Source organism: Ambystoma mexicanum, chromosome 6q (genome assembly GCF_040938575.1).
Source record: "Ambystoma mexicanum isolate Mex_15411 chromosome 6q, UKY_AmexF1_1, whole genome shotgun sequence".
In the NCBI taxonomy this organism is placed as follows: domain Eukaryota; kingdom Metazoa; phylum Chordata; class Amphibia; order Caudata; family Ambystomatidae; genus Ambystoma; species Ambystoma mexicanum.
Window position 1 is genome coordinate 1547308817 of NC_090937.1, and position 15683 is coordinate 1547324499.

Sequence of the window (15683 nt, forward strand, 5' to 3'; positions counted from 1 at the left end):
GCAGATACACAAGTGGGACAAGCGGTTCTAAGACACTTATTTGCTCATGACCCTTCTCACATCCCACCTCCTTCAGGTACTGCTCGCTAATCTATGCACAGCATGTGATCTAAGCAGATTCCACAAGCCTCAGAAGGGATACATTACTCACCGTAATCGTATTTCTGATGCTTGTATCTGCTTAGATTCACATGCGACCCACCCTTCCTCCCCTCTGAGAGAAGGCGCATGATCGCTTGTAGTCTTACCTTTCTGTCCATCTGCTTGGATTATCTGTACTCAAGCTACTCCTCATGCTACCTCATGTCAGAAAAAATACAATCTGAGGATCCTAAACGCGTGAGGGATCTTGGGTACAGTGGATGTCACACTAGGGATAGTATTACTGGCACGCCCTGTGTCGACGCCCATTTTCGAGTTTCGAAAAACAAACTGTAATACTCCGCAGCTTCCACTAGATGTCGGCCTATGCACAGCATGTGAATCTAAGCAGATACAAGCATCAGAAATACGATTACAGTGAGTAATGTATCCCATATCAGAGCTGGACCAGATAAGGCCTCTTTTCCTTTTCCAGGGTGTCACAGTTCAAAAGAAGTGAACGAATTAACAGGAGTGAAACTCAGAAAGGCAAGGCTGGACGAGGCCCAAGAATCCAAGGCCGTATCAGGCTGGGGTGAGCAGACATTGGATACAAATCGTGTCAAATAACGAAACTCCTGTTCAGAAGACATGGACGAACACAAGGAAGACGTCAGAGGTATATTAGAAAATAGTATTTTAAATGAACTAGAGCTCAATTTTGTGGTCTTCAGTCACGTGGAAGGATGAAGTTGGACGAACATGACAACCACACCTACGGATGAGGGCGGAGCATGCCTTCACTCCCCTGAATTTTCCAGAGCAAAAGAACACTCCCAAGGACAAGTTCAAAGCCTTAATTGACAGCAGACCACTGAGGTGATGATAGATGAATATGCTAATTGGTGGGAAGCTATGGTGAAGACTAGGTCACCAGCACCTGGAAGACCAGTCTGCGTGCTGCTAACGTAAGTTGAAAAATACTGACGGAGATTAGAGTGACAACCAATGGTAGGGGGCCGCATGATTAAGGGTCCTATAGTTTGCGTAACCAATGGGATGTTGTGTATTTAGTGATGTTCATAGTGACCTTTTTAAGGGGAGGGATTAGTTGCCCCATTTGATAAGAAACCTATCCCTTTTCTTCACTCTTAGACCAGTAGGCATCGTAGTTTGCCACATAGTATGACGTTAGTAAATACGTAGGTTGACGTCATCAATGACAATTTTTTGTTATAAAAATGCTTTTTTTTAAGCTGCTTTGAGAGACCTTACACTGAGACGTCCGTTGATATCCGTTGTACTCCGTTTTAGCTAATTGATATTAAAAGTTATCTTTTTTCCAACTACGTGAGTTGTTTCGATTATTGATTGAGTAACTTCTGCATCCCCATCCATCTCAAGGGTATTGCTACCCCATCTTAAAGGGATGGGGTCCACCAGTTCACATGGTAGTGGAGAGGATGGTTAAAAATCCCTCGAGATAGGCTTTGGGGTCTGGAAATATCGCACAACCTCTGCCATTCTGCTGAAAGGACGTGAAGCTCCCTGGAGATAGCAGAAACAGTTTTAAATTATCAGACTTGCAAGCTAGGTGAGACGGGTCCCTTGTTTTCAGGCAGAACGGGTGGTTGAAGCGGCCGATAAAGAGGCGGACGATCCCAACAGTCGGAAGTCAAAAAGTGAATGGTGAGTAAAAACTGATTGAGGTGGCAAAATTGTGAAAGTGCTGTGAGTGAAGAAAGGGATAAGGGAAAAACGAGTAACCAAGGGAGGTTGGGGTAAAGTAAATTGAGAACGATGAGTGTTGATTATTAAGTAATTGGCTTGAGGAGAGGCTAAGCAATTAAGAGGTATGGTGAGGGAAGGTGCCACGATAGAGTACGCTCCGTTTCCTGCGTCGTAAAGACGTAACGGAAGGAATCGCTTTTAGAGCACTATTTACGGGTGACGTATACTACGAACTTGCTCAACGACAAGTTTAAAGAGAACGATTCACATCCCAATCGGGGTATTTATTAGGGGTAGGATAAGTCTTAAAGAGAAGACTGAGATATATGTAGCCAGTCGAGTATGTCAGTTTGTCTGTTTTATGTGACTGAATATGGTGAAAAAACAATGTAGGAATTGATGGATGTGAAAAGAAAATGCGAGAATAAATGATATATTTAGTGGAAATTGAATCGATGAGAAACGTGACATAGAGGTTTTGGAGCCTGCGACGATTTGGTGCACGCTCAAACGCTGAAATCTGTAAAGTGTAAGGTTGAGTAATGACAGTCAAGTGTGACGAGTCAGAATGGAGGATATTACTCCACTTATACACCTCTGCAAACAGTTGCCGCAGAAACAGGCACCCAAACATAAGCAGTACAGTGCAGAATGGTTTAAGGGCACAGCAGATAAGATGTTCATGCCATGGCCACAAGAGGGAACGCTATCGAAGGCAGTTTTTCAGAATATGACGACATATTTGAATATGCAGCATATACAGGAAACACGTTAGATAAGTGATTAGCGAGCTTGGAGTTCTGGAAAATGCACCAGGAGGAAAGAGAAGAGCCACCTTGTGAAGACTGGATATTGAATATATTCAATGAGGAGGATGAGGAGCCTTCTGCTCCCGCCACCGCGCCTGAAGCAGACGGCGATAGTGAGACAGATGACTGGTTGTACCCATTAAGAGAGCTTAAGGCAGCGACAGGGTATTGCAACCCGGTATGAGTCGCCCCTCGCACAGCCGCAACGAGGGCCCAGAGAACATTTCTAAGAAATATGTAATCTCTAAGGTCCCGAGGGACAAGTAGAGATGCGACAAGGAGAGAAGTGATCGACCAAGTACATCCTTAGATATAGGACGGGTAATAAAGAGATGGAAAGGAGAAAGAGATGAGACTGATTAGTTAACACTTACGCAGAAGGAATGAAGGGATGGTCAGATTTTGCTCCAAATCGATGGTAAGAGCATCCAGGACGTAAGGCAAAGGGAAGATCGAGATAAACAGGACAAAAAGGATAGAGAGAGGAAATATTGAAAGGAGACGTGGCTAAAAGGAAGGATAGACCAATACGGGAACAGTTGTATTGAGATGAACTGAAAAAGCTGGAAAGAGCAGAGGAGCAACAAAAGTATGACAATAGACTGAGGTCAATCGAAGAACGAGAAAGACAAGAAAGGTGGGAAAGAAAGAGAAAGGAAGAGGAGGAACAGAAATTAAGCGATAAAACTACAAAGACGAGATACAATGAGCAAATGAGAGGAGAGCGATGAAAAGAAAGGAAGAAGCATGAGTAAGATAAGAAGCAAGTAAACAAAGACAGTTTGATGATGAACTAGAATGAAAAAGGAGGCAGAGAGCATGTGATTATGAACGTGTGGAAGAGGAATTAATAGATCCTAATCCAATATTGGCATGGTAAGACATAGAAGAGTTCTTCCCAGCACATGAGCCAATAGCAGGTCCATCTAGAGGATGAGTTTGACTCTAAAAGCATTGGGGACACTATCGATAAAGTCTATCGTGATATGTGGACTAAAAGTGCTGCATGGGAAGGGTAAAAAAGATCGACTCGACAGTACGCAGTTGTACAACAAAGAAGGAGCTTCATGCAGTCTTGAGCCAAAGGAGCTGTCTTTAGATGGACTGTCTCTGAATAGAGATGAAGAAAAGAGAAGTCACAGGAGTCGGGGACAGGATATGTCCGACGAGGACAGGGAAACCTTCCATGGGATGGAGGAAGGCAATTCATGTGGGCCTGAAGGGTGTATTTCAATGGATAAGGAAGTAAGATGGTCTGATCTAGACCTGCCCAAATCTCAGACGTCAATCATTGACGCGGCTAGATCCATCTCGGGGGGGGGGGGGGGCGTTCCCATGGTGAGATGGGGGGAAATCACCAGCTTATGTAAGCAGGTTGAGGTCACTGCCAGGTAAAAGGCGGTTCGGAACCATTGTTCCTGCTATGGACAGACGGACGATGGGAGAAGAGTGTGAGTTTGGGGTTTCACAGCTTTCTTTGTTAGTAAAGGGAGGAGCTAGGTCACAGTATATACCTTGGCCACAGATGGATAATGATATTTTAAGGTGTGAACTCCTGAGTTTAACTTCTGACACTGGGAAATGGATACATGAGTTAGAGAAAATGACAGGAGAAAACAAGTTAGCTGTAGGGGACATTAAAGGTCTCCTGATCGCCATCCTTGGGGGGGAAAAGGTTGATGATGTTTGGTCAAGAGCAGGGTATTCTACTACTGCTCATGATGGAGCACCGTTCAATAACTGTCTGGCGGCAGTCTGGAAAACGCTTAGAGTACTGTATCCGGACAAGTCCAACATGGGAGCTGTAATGGCAAAGAAGATGCAGGAAGGGGATGATCCTCTTGTTTGCTTTCAGAATTTCCAAGAGCAGTGGGCTTTGGAGACATGCGAGGCTTGGGGGGGGAAATCCATACCTGTTTTATCGTATATTGTGCCAAGGGCTGCCAGAAACGGTGCAAAATCAACTCAAGAAATGAGTGGGCATGGAAGCAAAGCCATGATCAGAGATTCGGCTTACCATCATGCATTGTTTCAGGCTGTTGCAAGAAAAAAATCGAAAGAAAGACGATGTTTGGAAAGTTGAAGAGGCAGTTAGTGCAGAAAAAACTATAAAAAAAAACTATCAAAGTACGCCATTGAAGGGGTGATGTTGACTAGTGGAGATGGATCGGCTTCACCGCAAGCATGACGCAGATGAATAACCAAAGGCAGTTGGATTAAGGTAATAATGGATTTGTATCACAGGGAAGGGGAGGTTTTTGAAGTAGAGGCTTCCAGAATAATCAGGGAAACTTCCAGAACAGTCAGTGGGTTTCAAAACATGCAGAACGATAGTCAAGGCATGCAGGAGAGGGGCAAGTTAGGAGGCCTCCTCCTATATGTTGGACATGTGGTATGTCAGGGCACTTTGCTTGCACATGTAGAAGTCAAGGATTCGTGCAGAATATGCAATTCTCAAGAGGGGACCACAAACCCGCCTACATATTCGCAGCAGAATGGAGATCGGTTTGGTCAGAATCAGACAGTGCAGCAAACACAAGTGTTGTGAATGCAACAAGATTTACAAACACAGCAGGTAACAATTAATCCACCACAAGGGCAGTCACAGCAGTCACCCATGCAGATGCAGCAAAGTACAACCACGGGACAGTTGATGACTCCTAGAATAGGGGGTGTTACTGTTGATGGAGGGAATACTTTCGCAGGTATGGGAATGAGAGCGTATCCACAATAGGACAGCTCACAGGGAGAGCGGAAGTGTTCAAAACTATCCATGACACCCAATCCTCAAGAGGAACCGACGGTTGACGTCAATATCGGAGTCAAATCTTTTTTTCTTTTTTAGTACACACGGCTGCAATGCGCTCATGACACTTTCGATGTCTGGAAATGCCATAAATACTTAGTTTCACAGGAGCTACAAGTAGAGTTCTTTTTACTGACGTATTGCCAGTCTCTATAGGAGAGTGTGACATATCTGTGGCATTGTTATATTCAAGGCAGACACCTGTCAATATATTAGGTCGAGATTTAAGGACCAGATTGAACATGTTCAACACCAGGAATGCATTATTTGAACGTGAGTGAATTTATTATGGCATGTGCAGGACAAATGGCCATACGAGGAGTAACGTTGGAACCAGAAGTTTTTCTTACTATTGGGTACGTATTCTGTTAATATGACTGGGCAGAACTATGAGAATACCTGATGAATTTTTATTTGGGCCAAAGATACCTATGGATGAAGAGGAAGGGCGAGTTTTCCCTTTAGACTTGCAAGCATCCATAGTACGAGAAGAAATTGCTTTACTTGATGGAAATGATTGTGAAGGCAGATGATGGTGCACAGTGATTGCCTTTTAGGGAAGGTTACAGATTGACTGACGTCGCTGATGAGGATATGTTTGGAGATCATCCGTCAGATGACGAAGTAGTATTTGAGATGAGCATTACTTATTGGGTAAGAGCAATTAAACGTGAGTATTTTGATGAAGACATGGCGAAAGTGCCAGTTTCATTATGGACAACGGGACCTATGATGGTTGGAGAAGTGAAGATTACATTGAAACCAGGAGCAATTTACCTCGAGCACGACAGTATCCTATGTCTCGAGAGGCAGATTAAGATATTTTTAAGAAGATAACTGCTATGATGGAACAGGACATCTTAGTGATGTTAGAGTCACTGTGTAATACCGCAATTTATCGTGTGAAGAAAGGGAAAGGGGGGGGTTGTGGCGTTTAATTGAAGATTTACGCCCGATTAACCAGATTGTAGAGGCTGAGTTCCCTCTAGTTCCTGATCCTGCAACAATTTTATTTAATATCCCTGTTGAGGCAAGATATTTCACTGGGATTGACTTGAAAAATAGTTTTTTCAATCCCATTGCATAAAGACTCGCAAGCTCTGATGTCATTTACGTTCAGACAAACTTGTCTGAAAAGTACTCGCCTGCCCTAGGGGTACTGTGAGTCTCTGTCGATTTTCAATAGAGTCCTGCAGATGAACTAAGGCAATATTGATTTGGAAAGTGTTGTGTTCAATAGGTGGATGACATATTTTATTTATTAGCATGTATAAAGCGCGCAACAGCCCTGAGGCATCGTGGCTCTGTTACAGAGATACTTGCTGGTTACAGAGGATGCAGAAATACTTAGTTACATGATAAATAGTGTTGTAGAGTGGATAGGAACATACCTAGGCTAGAGTGGCAGCGCGAGGAAGGCAGGGCATGTGGGGAAGCTGATGGATTTAATTGAACAGAGTGATTTTGAGGGTTTTGCGTAAAGTGGATAAGGAGGATTCGGCTCTGAGTCCGTTCGGTAGGGCAGTCCATAGTTTGGGTGCTAGATGAGGAAAATCGATACCTCCAGTGTTTGCCCTTTTGATGGAACGCAGAGTTGGTTGGCCTGGTGACTTCTTTTGGGGTGTGTGGCGGTATCTCTGGTAATGGTTTCTGATAAGTAGGCTAGGGCAGAGAGACTGAGGCATTTGTGCGTTAAGGTGAGGATCTTGAAGTTGACCCTTTCCTTAACTGGGAGCCGGTCCGCGGCTCACCTAGCCTGTGTGATGTGGTCTCTTTTGGGGATGCTGAGGGCTGCATAGAGCGTGTTGCTTTGTAGTATTTGGAGCATGTTGAGATTTTTTGCTGAGGTGCCTACAAGGAGAGCATTGCAGTAATCCAATTTTGCTCCGATTGTGGCTCGGGCGATGGAGAGTTTTGGCCCGTTAGAAAAGATTTAATGGCATTTATAAGTTTGGTGGTGTGGGCAGATGCAATGGCGCTGATGTGTTGCGTCATCGAGAGGGTCGAGTCAAGGAAGACTCCAAGGGTCTTTACGTAGGAGGAGACGGGTATGATGGTGTTGTCGATGGTAAAATTGTCTCGGTTTTGTCCACATTTAAGCAGAGACATTGGCTGCCATCCAGGTTTGGATGATAGTGTAGATTTGAAGGAAGGCTGCTGTGTCTTGGTCGTATGAGCCAGTGAGAGGGAGGAGTACTTGCGTATCTGGCATAGTTTGTGTAGGTTATGCCGAGCAAATACAGTTTTTGTGTTTTGGCACAACTAGTTGTTGACGGATGATGAAGAAAGGTTCTAGGTGAGATGTTTAGTTGGTGTAAGTTTTTTTTTTTTTGCTGGATGGTGGGCTGGTTCCCTTGTGCGAGTTCCATAATAGGCCTGTTAGGGTACTGTTGATAGTTCTGAAATGGTATGGCTATTTGGTAGCTACTTTAAGGGTCCTTTGAGGGGAATAGCATTTTTGCTTGGAGCGGTTGGCTGGATAGGTGAATTTAGAAGGATAGTCTGTGATTGTGGTCTTATTGTGTCCTACAAATTGTTAGTGGCGACTATTACTTCTGTCTCTTCCTTAGTGCTGGTATTGTTATGTAAGGGGGAGATGTGTTGGGTTTTACCTTATCTGGTTGTTTCTGATGTGTGTCTGAGTTTAGTGTTGAGCATGGAATGTTGGCTGTGTAGAATGTTATTATGTAAAACTGCTGTGGTTCCAGTCAGTTGGGAACTGCAGCGTGAGCACAGGGGGAACCGGTGGATGCTTCTCTCCTGTGAGCTTGTCTTATTTATACTATACCTACTCCTATTGTACTTACCTGTAACTTACGAACCCAGTAAAGCTGTCTGTCTCCCGAGGCTCCAGAGTAATCTGTACAACCCTAAAACCTTCATTGTAACACACCTCCCTCCCTCCCTCGCTACCTGCCCTGCCAGACACACTGGAGCCAGAGGTGGGTTTCAGCAAAGGCAAAACTAACAAAAGGGTTAAACCGGGTTTGGCGTGCAGTGTAAAATCCAAGAAAGACCTCACAAGCAAGAAATAGCGAAAAAAGAAGACCGGTGCCATTTGACAAAATTGGCACCCATGGCTGCAATACTGCAGCTGAGAATTCAAAATATTCAAATAAAAACGCACAATGGTAGGAAAATTAAACCACTGCCACCAGCCATTAAATGTAGTGACGGTAACATAACATTTTTTACATGGGTAAGTAGGAAAAGGGGCTACTAAGGCGCCCGCCCCCGAATATTTCCACATAAGATGGTGGTGTACTGGACCTACACAGGAAAAACAGATAGTCAATTTCACTTTACTACTCTTGGGAACAGTAATTTACCCAAGAGAAGGTATTTAAACCATAAGATAAATCCAAAGGACTTCTCTGTGACACTGCACTGAAGTCTCAATCCAAAAAGATGATGCCTATGGAGAGTGTCGGACTCCAAAACCAAAAGAAAGTGTCCAAATCAGAATAAAATACATGAGTGAGAAAAAGGTCTCACTCACTCAGGATAATAATTAAAAGTCCTAAATTCCAGCAAAAGAGCTGGTGGTCTCTACGGTTGAAGGGAATTGGCACAGAGAGGAGAATTCTCCATAACATTGTGCTGCGAAAATGCCTCTAGAACCTGGAACTCTGCTAGGGTAACAGTTTTCCTTCCCGAAAATCACTATCTTATATGTTTATGCAGACTAAATACAACTATCGTATTATTTTGTAATTTGCGTGCGCAGTATTAACGAAAAAACTGTCAAACTCCGGCAACAATTGTATGCTTTTTCAGCAATTGCCAACTAAGCTGTGACTATTTGAAAGTATTGAAAAGTATATCTGTGTGATGTTTATTGTGCGAAGTATTTAACATTGACTCTTGTGTAAATATAATTGATATTTGAATGTACATTTATGTATAATTGTATCTTTGATGTGCTTTACTTGCTGGGTTCAGTGTACTAACTTAGAGCTTACATTTTCCTCTTAAAATAAGCCGGACTGCTCTGTCACTCTTCCAAGGTTCTGCGCTAGTACAGACTGATACTAAGAGTTGTGGATTTACAAACACCTGGGATACCTTACTAAAGTCTTGCCTCCATGTAGGAGTTACATAAACTTCCTAACAACGGGCCCCAAATAGTGACCCTAGAATCCCCACAATAGGAATTCTGGTATAAAACAATGCAGAACATGGGAGTTTTAACAGATTCACAAGCCCCAAGACACATTTTTTTACACCAACTCTTTCTGATGCGTATATACGTTTAGAACCACATGCGCTGACCCACCTCCGTGTTGTTGGGTACAAAGAAAAACGCATTGTGCATGCTGGGAGGAGATGCTCTAGGTGCTCATACAATGTTTTAACTAATGTTAATCAAAACAATGCTATCGGAGTGTAGGCTCTAAGGGTTAGTATGAGAATCTGTACTCACTGGGTGGGGATAGTGTGACAGGAATGGCCCTGCCAACTCCCATTTTAAACTTGTAGGACCCGGGACCTAACCCATCATGGCAGATTATGCGTAGCATGTGATCCTAAACTGATACAGACCCCAGAAATCCAACTATTGGGTAATGTTTGTAATGAATATATTTTTGTTTCTTGAAATCCTTTGACATTGATTACATATCATCTTTTGCTCCTCCTTCTGTAGATGCAGACAATGAAAAGTGTGATCAATATACAGATTGCTGTACCTGTACAGCAAATACCAATGGCTGCCAGTGGTGTGACAAGTGTGTCTCGTTGAACAGTAACTGTACCGATAGCCTGGTAAGCTGTTTACGTTATTTTATGAACAACATAATGATTCACTTCACTGTTCACCTTACTAGTGACAGAGGATTTCATGTTTCATTCATTTTGTGAATCTAATCTGTCTTCTTCAAGAGTTGAGCTGCTAAAGCTCTATATTGCCACCATTCTGTCCATCATGGATAGTTTAGTTATTCATAAATAGGCATGGGCATTAGGCATGCTGGAACAACTTAAAAAAAAAAAAACTACAACGCATTCAAAATGTAGCAGCCAGATTGCTTCTGAAACTACTCCGAAGAGAACACACAACACCAGTGCTGAAAACACTACATTGGCTACCAATAAAACAACGAATACAATTGAAAACAATGTGCATCGCGCACAGAGCGGTACACAACGAAGGCGCTGAGTTCCTGAGAGACAAACTGCGCCTACATCAGCCAACAAGAACGCTCAGATCAACCATTGACAATCGCCTGGAACCGAAACCCTACAACAAAAGAAAGCTTGGATTATCCTCCTTCTCTCACCAAGCCCCGAAAATCTGGAACGACCTTCCAAAGTACATACGTAACACAAGAAACCACCTACTATTCAGGAAACTACTCAAAACCTGTCTCTTCACGTCTTAACTAGAAAGACCACCCACGGGGGAACGCACACAACTAAAACATCGATGAACGTAGAGAGAGAGAGAGACCCAGATCCACACCAAGCAATCAATGGGAAAAACCCTCAGGAAAATATCCCACTACATACTAAACGACTAACCAGGAGACAGCCACAATACGACCGACGGTATGCATAGCAAAACAAAGACAGAAACACTAGGACGAATCATCAAGAGGACCATGACCGTAAACTATAGCCATTCCAAACAGACCGAAGAACCACAGATAGAGAGGGAAAGGAAGCACCACACCACGAGCCCCAATCCAGTGGGTGAGAAACGGAATGTTTCATCATTGCACACTGCCACTACTACACAGCAGGAAGCACAATGCCCCATCACACACAAACTACAACTAAGCAGCCCCAAGGATGTTTACCCCACAGAAACCAAAGACCCGATGGAAAGACAGTCATGACAGGAGGAAACGAATGACTGAATACACAGGCTCACCACGATGGAAGCACTGGAATGCCACATCACCACTCCGACCCTGAACCACTCAACTGACAAGTGTTGCACTAGATGACAGGAGAATAGATATTACCAACCCACACCCACACCCAAACAAAATGTTCAGACGCACACATCAATCCAAACAATAATCACTACGATACACTGGGTCAGCGCAGCTCCAACAAAGCGAGTCGGCCTACGAGGAACCAGCATCAACCCAATTTACAGGAATACAACTGTAACGGGATCAGAAGTACCTGAATCAGGATACAGACCCCACTAATCCAACCCTCAATCTTCTGCCTACTTAACCACACAAAGGCACACAACCATCTCTCTCCCAGCAATCCGCACGCATTTTACCACACCGCATCAACAACGCACAAACTTCACCTACAGCACTCGAGGTCTCGCCTGATCCCATACTAGCACCAAAGCCCAGCACTCGGTGTATAACGAGCTGAAGCTGCCAACAGCACATCACTTCTTACGCTCTCCTCCCGACTAACACTACCCGTCCTTCCTGTTTACAGATATGCCAGCGCGCCTGGGGACCAATTCGGTTGGTGACGGTGCGCTATATAACTACCTATAACATTACATAATCTACCTGTTAGTGAGGTATTTATAGAGGCCTCTTATAAATGATCTGAAGAGACCTATCCCAGGTGGAAAGCATTGTCCCTCCAAGTTGAACCAAAACTCCCTGTGGGTGACTGAGCAAAGCAGTCTGACCCAGCTCTTAGTAGGTGATGGCCTGAATGGGCTGATAAAGTATAATTGCAGAAAAGTGCACAATAAAATACACAACATAATGCACTGTAGACCGATGTGTATGTACAGAATGATATGGTATTGCATTTTGTTAAAACAATCAAATAAGTGCTTAGTCTCATATGCTACTATGCAGTGATGGGAAATATAGATCATTTCCTGGTTTCAACACACTCCAGGACATATAATACAGGAGACTAACCAAAACAGGTGGTGTCTACAAGTCCCAAAAAGAAGGGAGGAAAGTGTTTTGAACATTTGGGAAACTGTTCAAAAGGGCGAATATAATGGACCGGGTGAAGCCAGTTTTGATACCAACCTTTGTTGAGGATGCAACAATAACTAAGTCTAGGGGTAAGCATACCTGACTAGAAAAGGGAGCCAAACTCCCCTCTTAACCTGGGTAGCCTGGTCAGAGTGACGAGCCTTAACTCTCAGGTAGTAGTAGGCTGATTGAGGTACAGGTTAGCAAACGCGCACACTCGCCCACGCGCACACATTTTAATGTCACACATATAAACATATCACATCAAATAAGTACTTTAGAGGATAAACACAGTATTAAACAAATATAGTATATTTATAACTCCAATATAAAGAGAAGTAATACCTATTTAAGGACTCGCCAAACCCATATGCGGGCCTTATACTTGAGGTGCGCTCCAAACCTAAAATAACAAGCGGGTGGAGTGAACCTGGACAACTTAGCAATCAGGTAGGCTTCCAGTACTTTTCACCATTTGGTGCAGTGTCCTAAAGATGCATCCCAAGCCTAGAACATGTTTTAGGCCTTGGCGAGTCTCCCTTGGCCCCTAACCCTCGTTAGCTGGTTATGGGGTAAAAGAGGATTAATGTTGTCTTCCTCTCTGGCTGGTTTGTTTCCTCTTTCTGTTAGGTAGCACTTAAAGGGCACTGTAAATGTTTATATTTGATCAAGCTATACCACCACCTCCTCTTTTCTTCAGCCCTCTCCTTCCCTCACTATGGTTAGTACTTAAAACTCTGTTTTGCTGTTAACCTGGTTTCCCATTCCTTCTCCTGTGAGCTTTTCTGCCATTTCAGTTCCTTCTTCCTCTGAGCCAGCTCACATAATTGGTTCATTTCTTCCCTGCGACATCACAGGCCCAGATTCTGAGATGGAAGGGGACGATTAGTGTTTTGAATATTTTTCAAGTGTCCTTCGCTGAGACCTTTGAAAAATCAACTTGTAAGGCAGCGCCACCACCCCACGGTAGACCCGACTTTCTCAGTGGTAAACATGAGTAGCCAGATGCCCCTCTTTTGAGGAAGGAAGGGTGGTACTAGGTTACAGCAGCCGACATGCCAGTGCTTAAAGTTACTTCTACATAGTATATTTATTGAAACGTCTACTCTAGAATGAAGTCCAGCATTATAAAATGTGCAAAACACATTTACTAGTAAGAAAGCATGCAAAGGCTGTTTAATTTTCATAGGTCCTTCAGAAATGGAAGATCATAGTTTCAGAAACAGGACTATCTCCCTAAAAACCACCCCGCTGACGGGGAACCGCCATCCAAGAAGAGTAAGCCACCCGCTGCAACCTTGCCACCCTTTGCCTCCTTCTCAGCCATCCTCCACCTCCTTCTCAGCCACCCTCCACCTCCTTCTCAGCCACCCTCCACATGTGAGACAGAGTCGGACACAGCAACGATGGGCACGGATGACGACTGCGGGCTGGGGGGAGGATCTCCCGTCGCCTCCACCTTGATCCTCTCCCATTCCATGCGATGATCTCCAGAGCATCAGAGCTCTACCAGCTCACGCCGGAGGAGGAGGGCTTCTTATACCAGCGCCGCGAGGCGAAGAGAAAGACCATCCTTTCAGGCCCGCTCTTGGATGACATTTGGGATGAAGGGCTGGTGCTCATGAAGAACCCTTCTACAGCCCCAATCGAGGGACCGCCTAGAGAAGTACAGGGTGCCGGACTCTGCGCCTAAGTGCTTGCAGGCCCAACCGTCGCCAGACTGGGTGGTTTCTGCAGCAGCCAAGAAGAAGTGTTCCGCAGGGTCCACCCGTCCTGACAACGAGGGGAAGAAATTGGATGCGATGGGAAGGTGAGTTATCTACTCTGCAGCGATGACCATCAAGGTCGCCAACGCTCTTGCTATCTTAGCGCGCTACGGTCGTGAGGTTGGTTTAAGCTTGCATCTCTGCTCGACTTCATCGACTATAGGCGTTGGAGATTCTACAAGAGGGCGAGGTGGCAATGGACGACGCCATCACAGTGCCCGCGGACATCAGACGTGGGTTTACGCCAGATGGGCAATGGAGCTTGCCTTCGCTGCCTTGGCTGGCTCAATGCCACCAACCTTCGGCAGGAGGTCCAGACAAGGGTTTTGGCCATGCCCTTTAACAGAGACCGTCTTTAAGGGAAGGCTGTGGATGAGTTCCTATAAGTCAAGTCGGGCACGGAGACAGCGCATGCCCTGGGCACGCTACAGCAGCGACGGCCATCCTTTCGGTCCTCCGGAGGGAAGTTCACACTGATCTTTGAAGCGTTACGGCGGGGGCTCCTCTTCTTATCGCCAACCCTCCCGCTCCTCGCCACACAAAACAAACGGGGGCTGCTCCAAGGCCTTTGGAGGACCTCCAGGCAAGAATGAACTGGCAGTACGTCGGGTGCCCACCCGTGCACCCCGGTGGGAGGCCGGCTGGCGAACTTTGTCAGCATGTGGAAGACCATCTCCACCGACCATTGGATGCTGGGACTCTCTTGCTCACATGCACACTTTAGAGTTCCAACAAAAGCGTCCCCAAATACTACAGTTGGCCTGGCAGGAAAACCATGTCCTTCAGCTGCTGCTGGAAGTTCGAGACATGCTAAAGAAAGGGGCGATAGAGCTAGTTCCGAAGCAGCTACGGGGCTCCGGAGTTTGTTCAAGTTACTTCCTCGTGCGAAAGGAGACCAGGGGCTAAAGGCCCGGAAGTTCCGAATGGTCACTCTCAACACGTCTTTGGACAGCTGCAAGAGGGCGACTTTCTATCATTGTTGAATCTGGAGTACTTCCTAATCCCCATTTACAAAGGATACCTCAAGTTTCTGTACTTCATCATTCAGGGGAAGCATTACCTATTCAAGGCCCTTCCTTTCGGGCTGAATTTGGTGTCCAGAGTCTTCGCCAAGTGCCTGGCTCCGGTAGCGGCCCATCTGCGACTGCAAGGGATCCATGTCTACCCTTACTTGGACGACTTGCTCATCCGGGCCAATTCGAGGGACATTGCAGTCGACGCCACAGCGAGACTGTCCGCCTAGTGACGGATCTGGGGTTCTCAGTGAATTATGCAAATTCCTGCTTGACTCCATCGCAGGATGCTCTGTTCCTGGGATCCTGGCTCAACGCATTGTCATGCCTGGAGTCACCGTCAGAAGAGAGGGTAGCGGCCATCCTGGGCAAGGTGCAACGGCTGCTAGCTCTGAAGATTGCCACAGTGAGGGCCATCAAGTCTCTGCTTGGCATGATGTTGTCATGCATTTACCTCATCCGACTCTGCAGGTTAAGGATGCGCCCACTGCAGGAGTTCCTCGACACCTGTTGGATTCAGGTGTCTGGAAGCTTCCACGACAGGATCGCGCTCGACAAGGTGT

General features: G+C 45.3%; 1 protein-coding gene across 2 annotated transcripts in view; it reads left to right on the top strand.

Annotated features, from left to right (window-relative positions):
• The window catches only part of ATRN (attractin), a 1434670-nt gene that overhangs the window by 191883 nt on the left and 1227104 nt on the right, over positions 1-15683 (top strand). For both annotated transcript variants that reach the window (XM_069632253.1, XM_069632252.1), the window contains exon 13: positions 10073-10191. In XM_069632253.1, coding sequence (XP_069488354.1) covers positions 10073-10191 — 119 coding nt within the window. The remainder of the gene's footprint in view (positions 1-10072; positions 10192-15683) is intronic.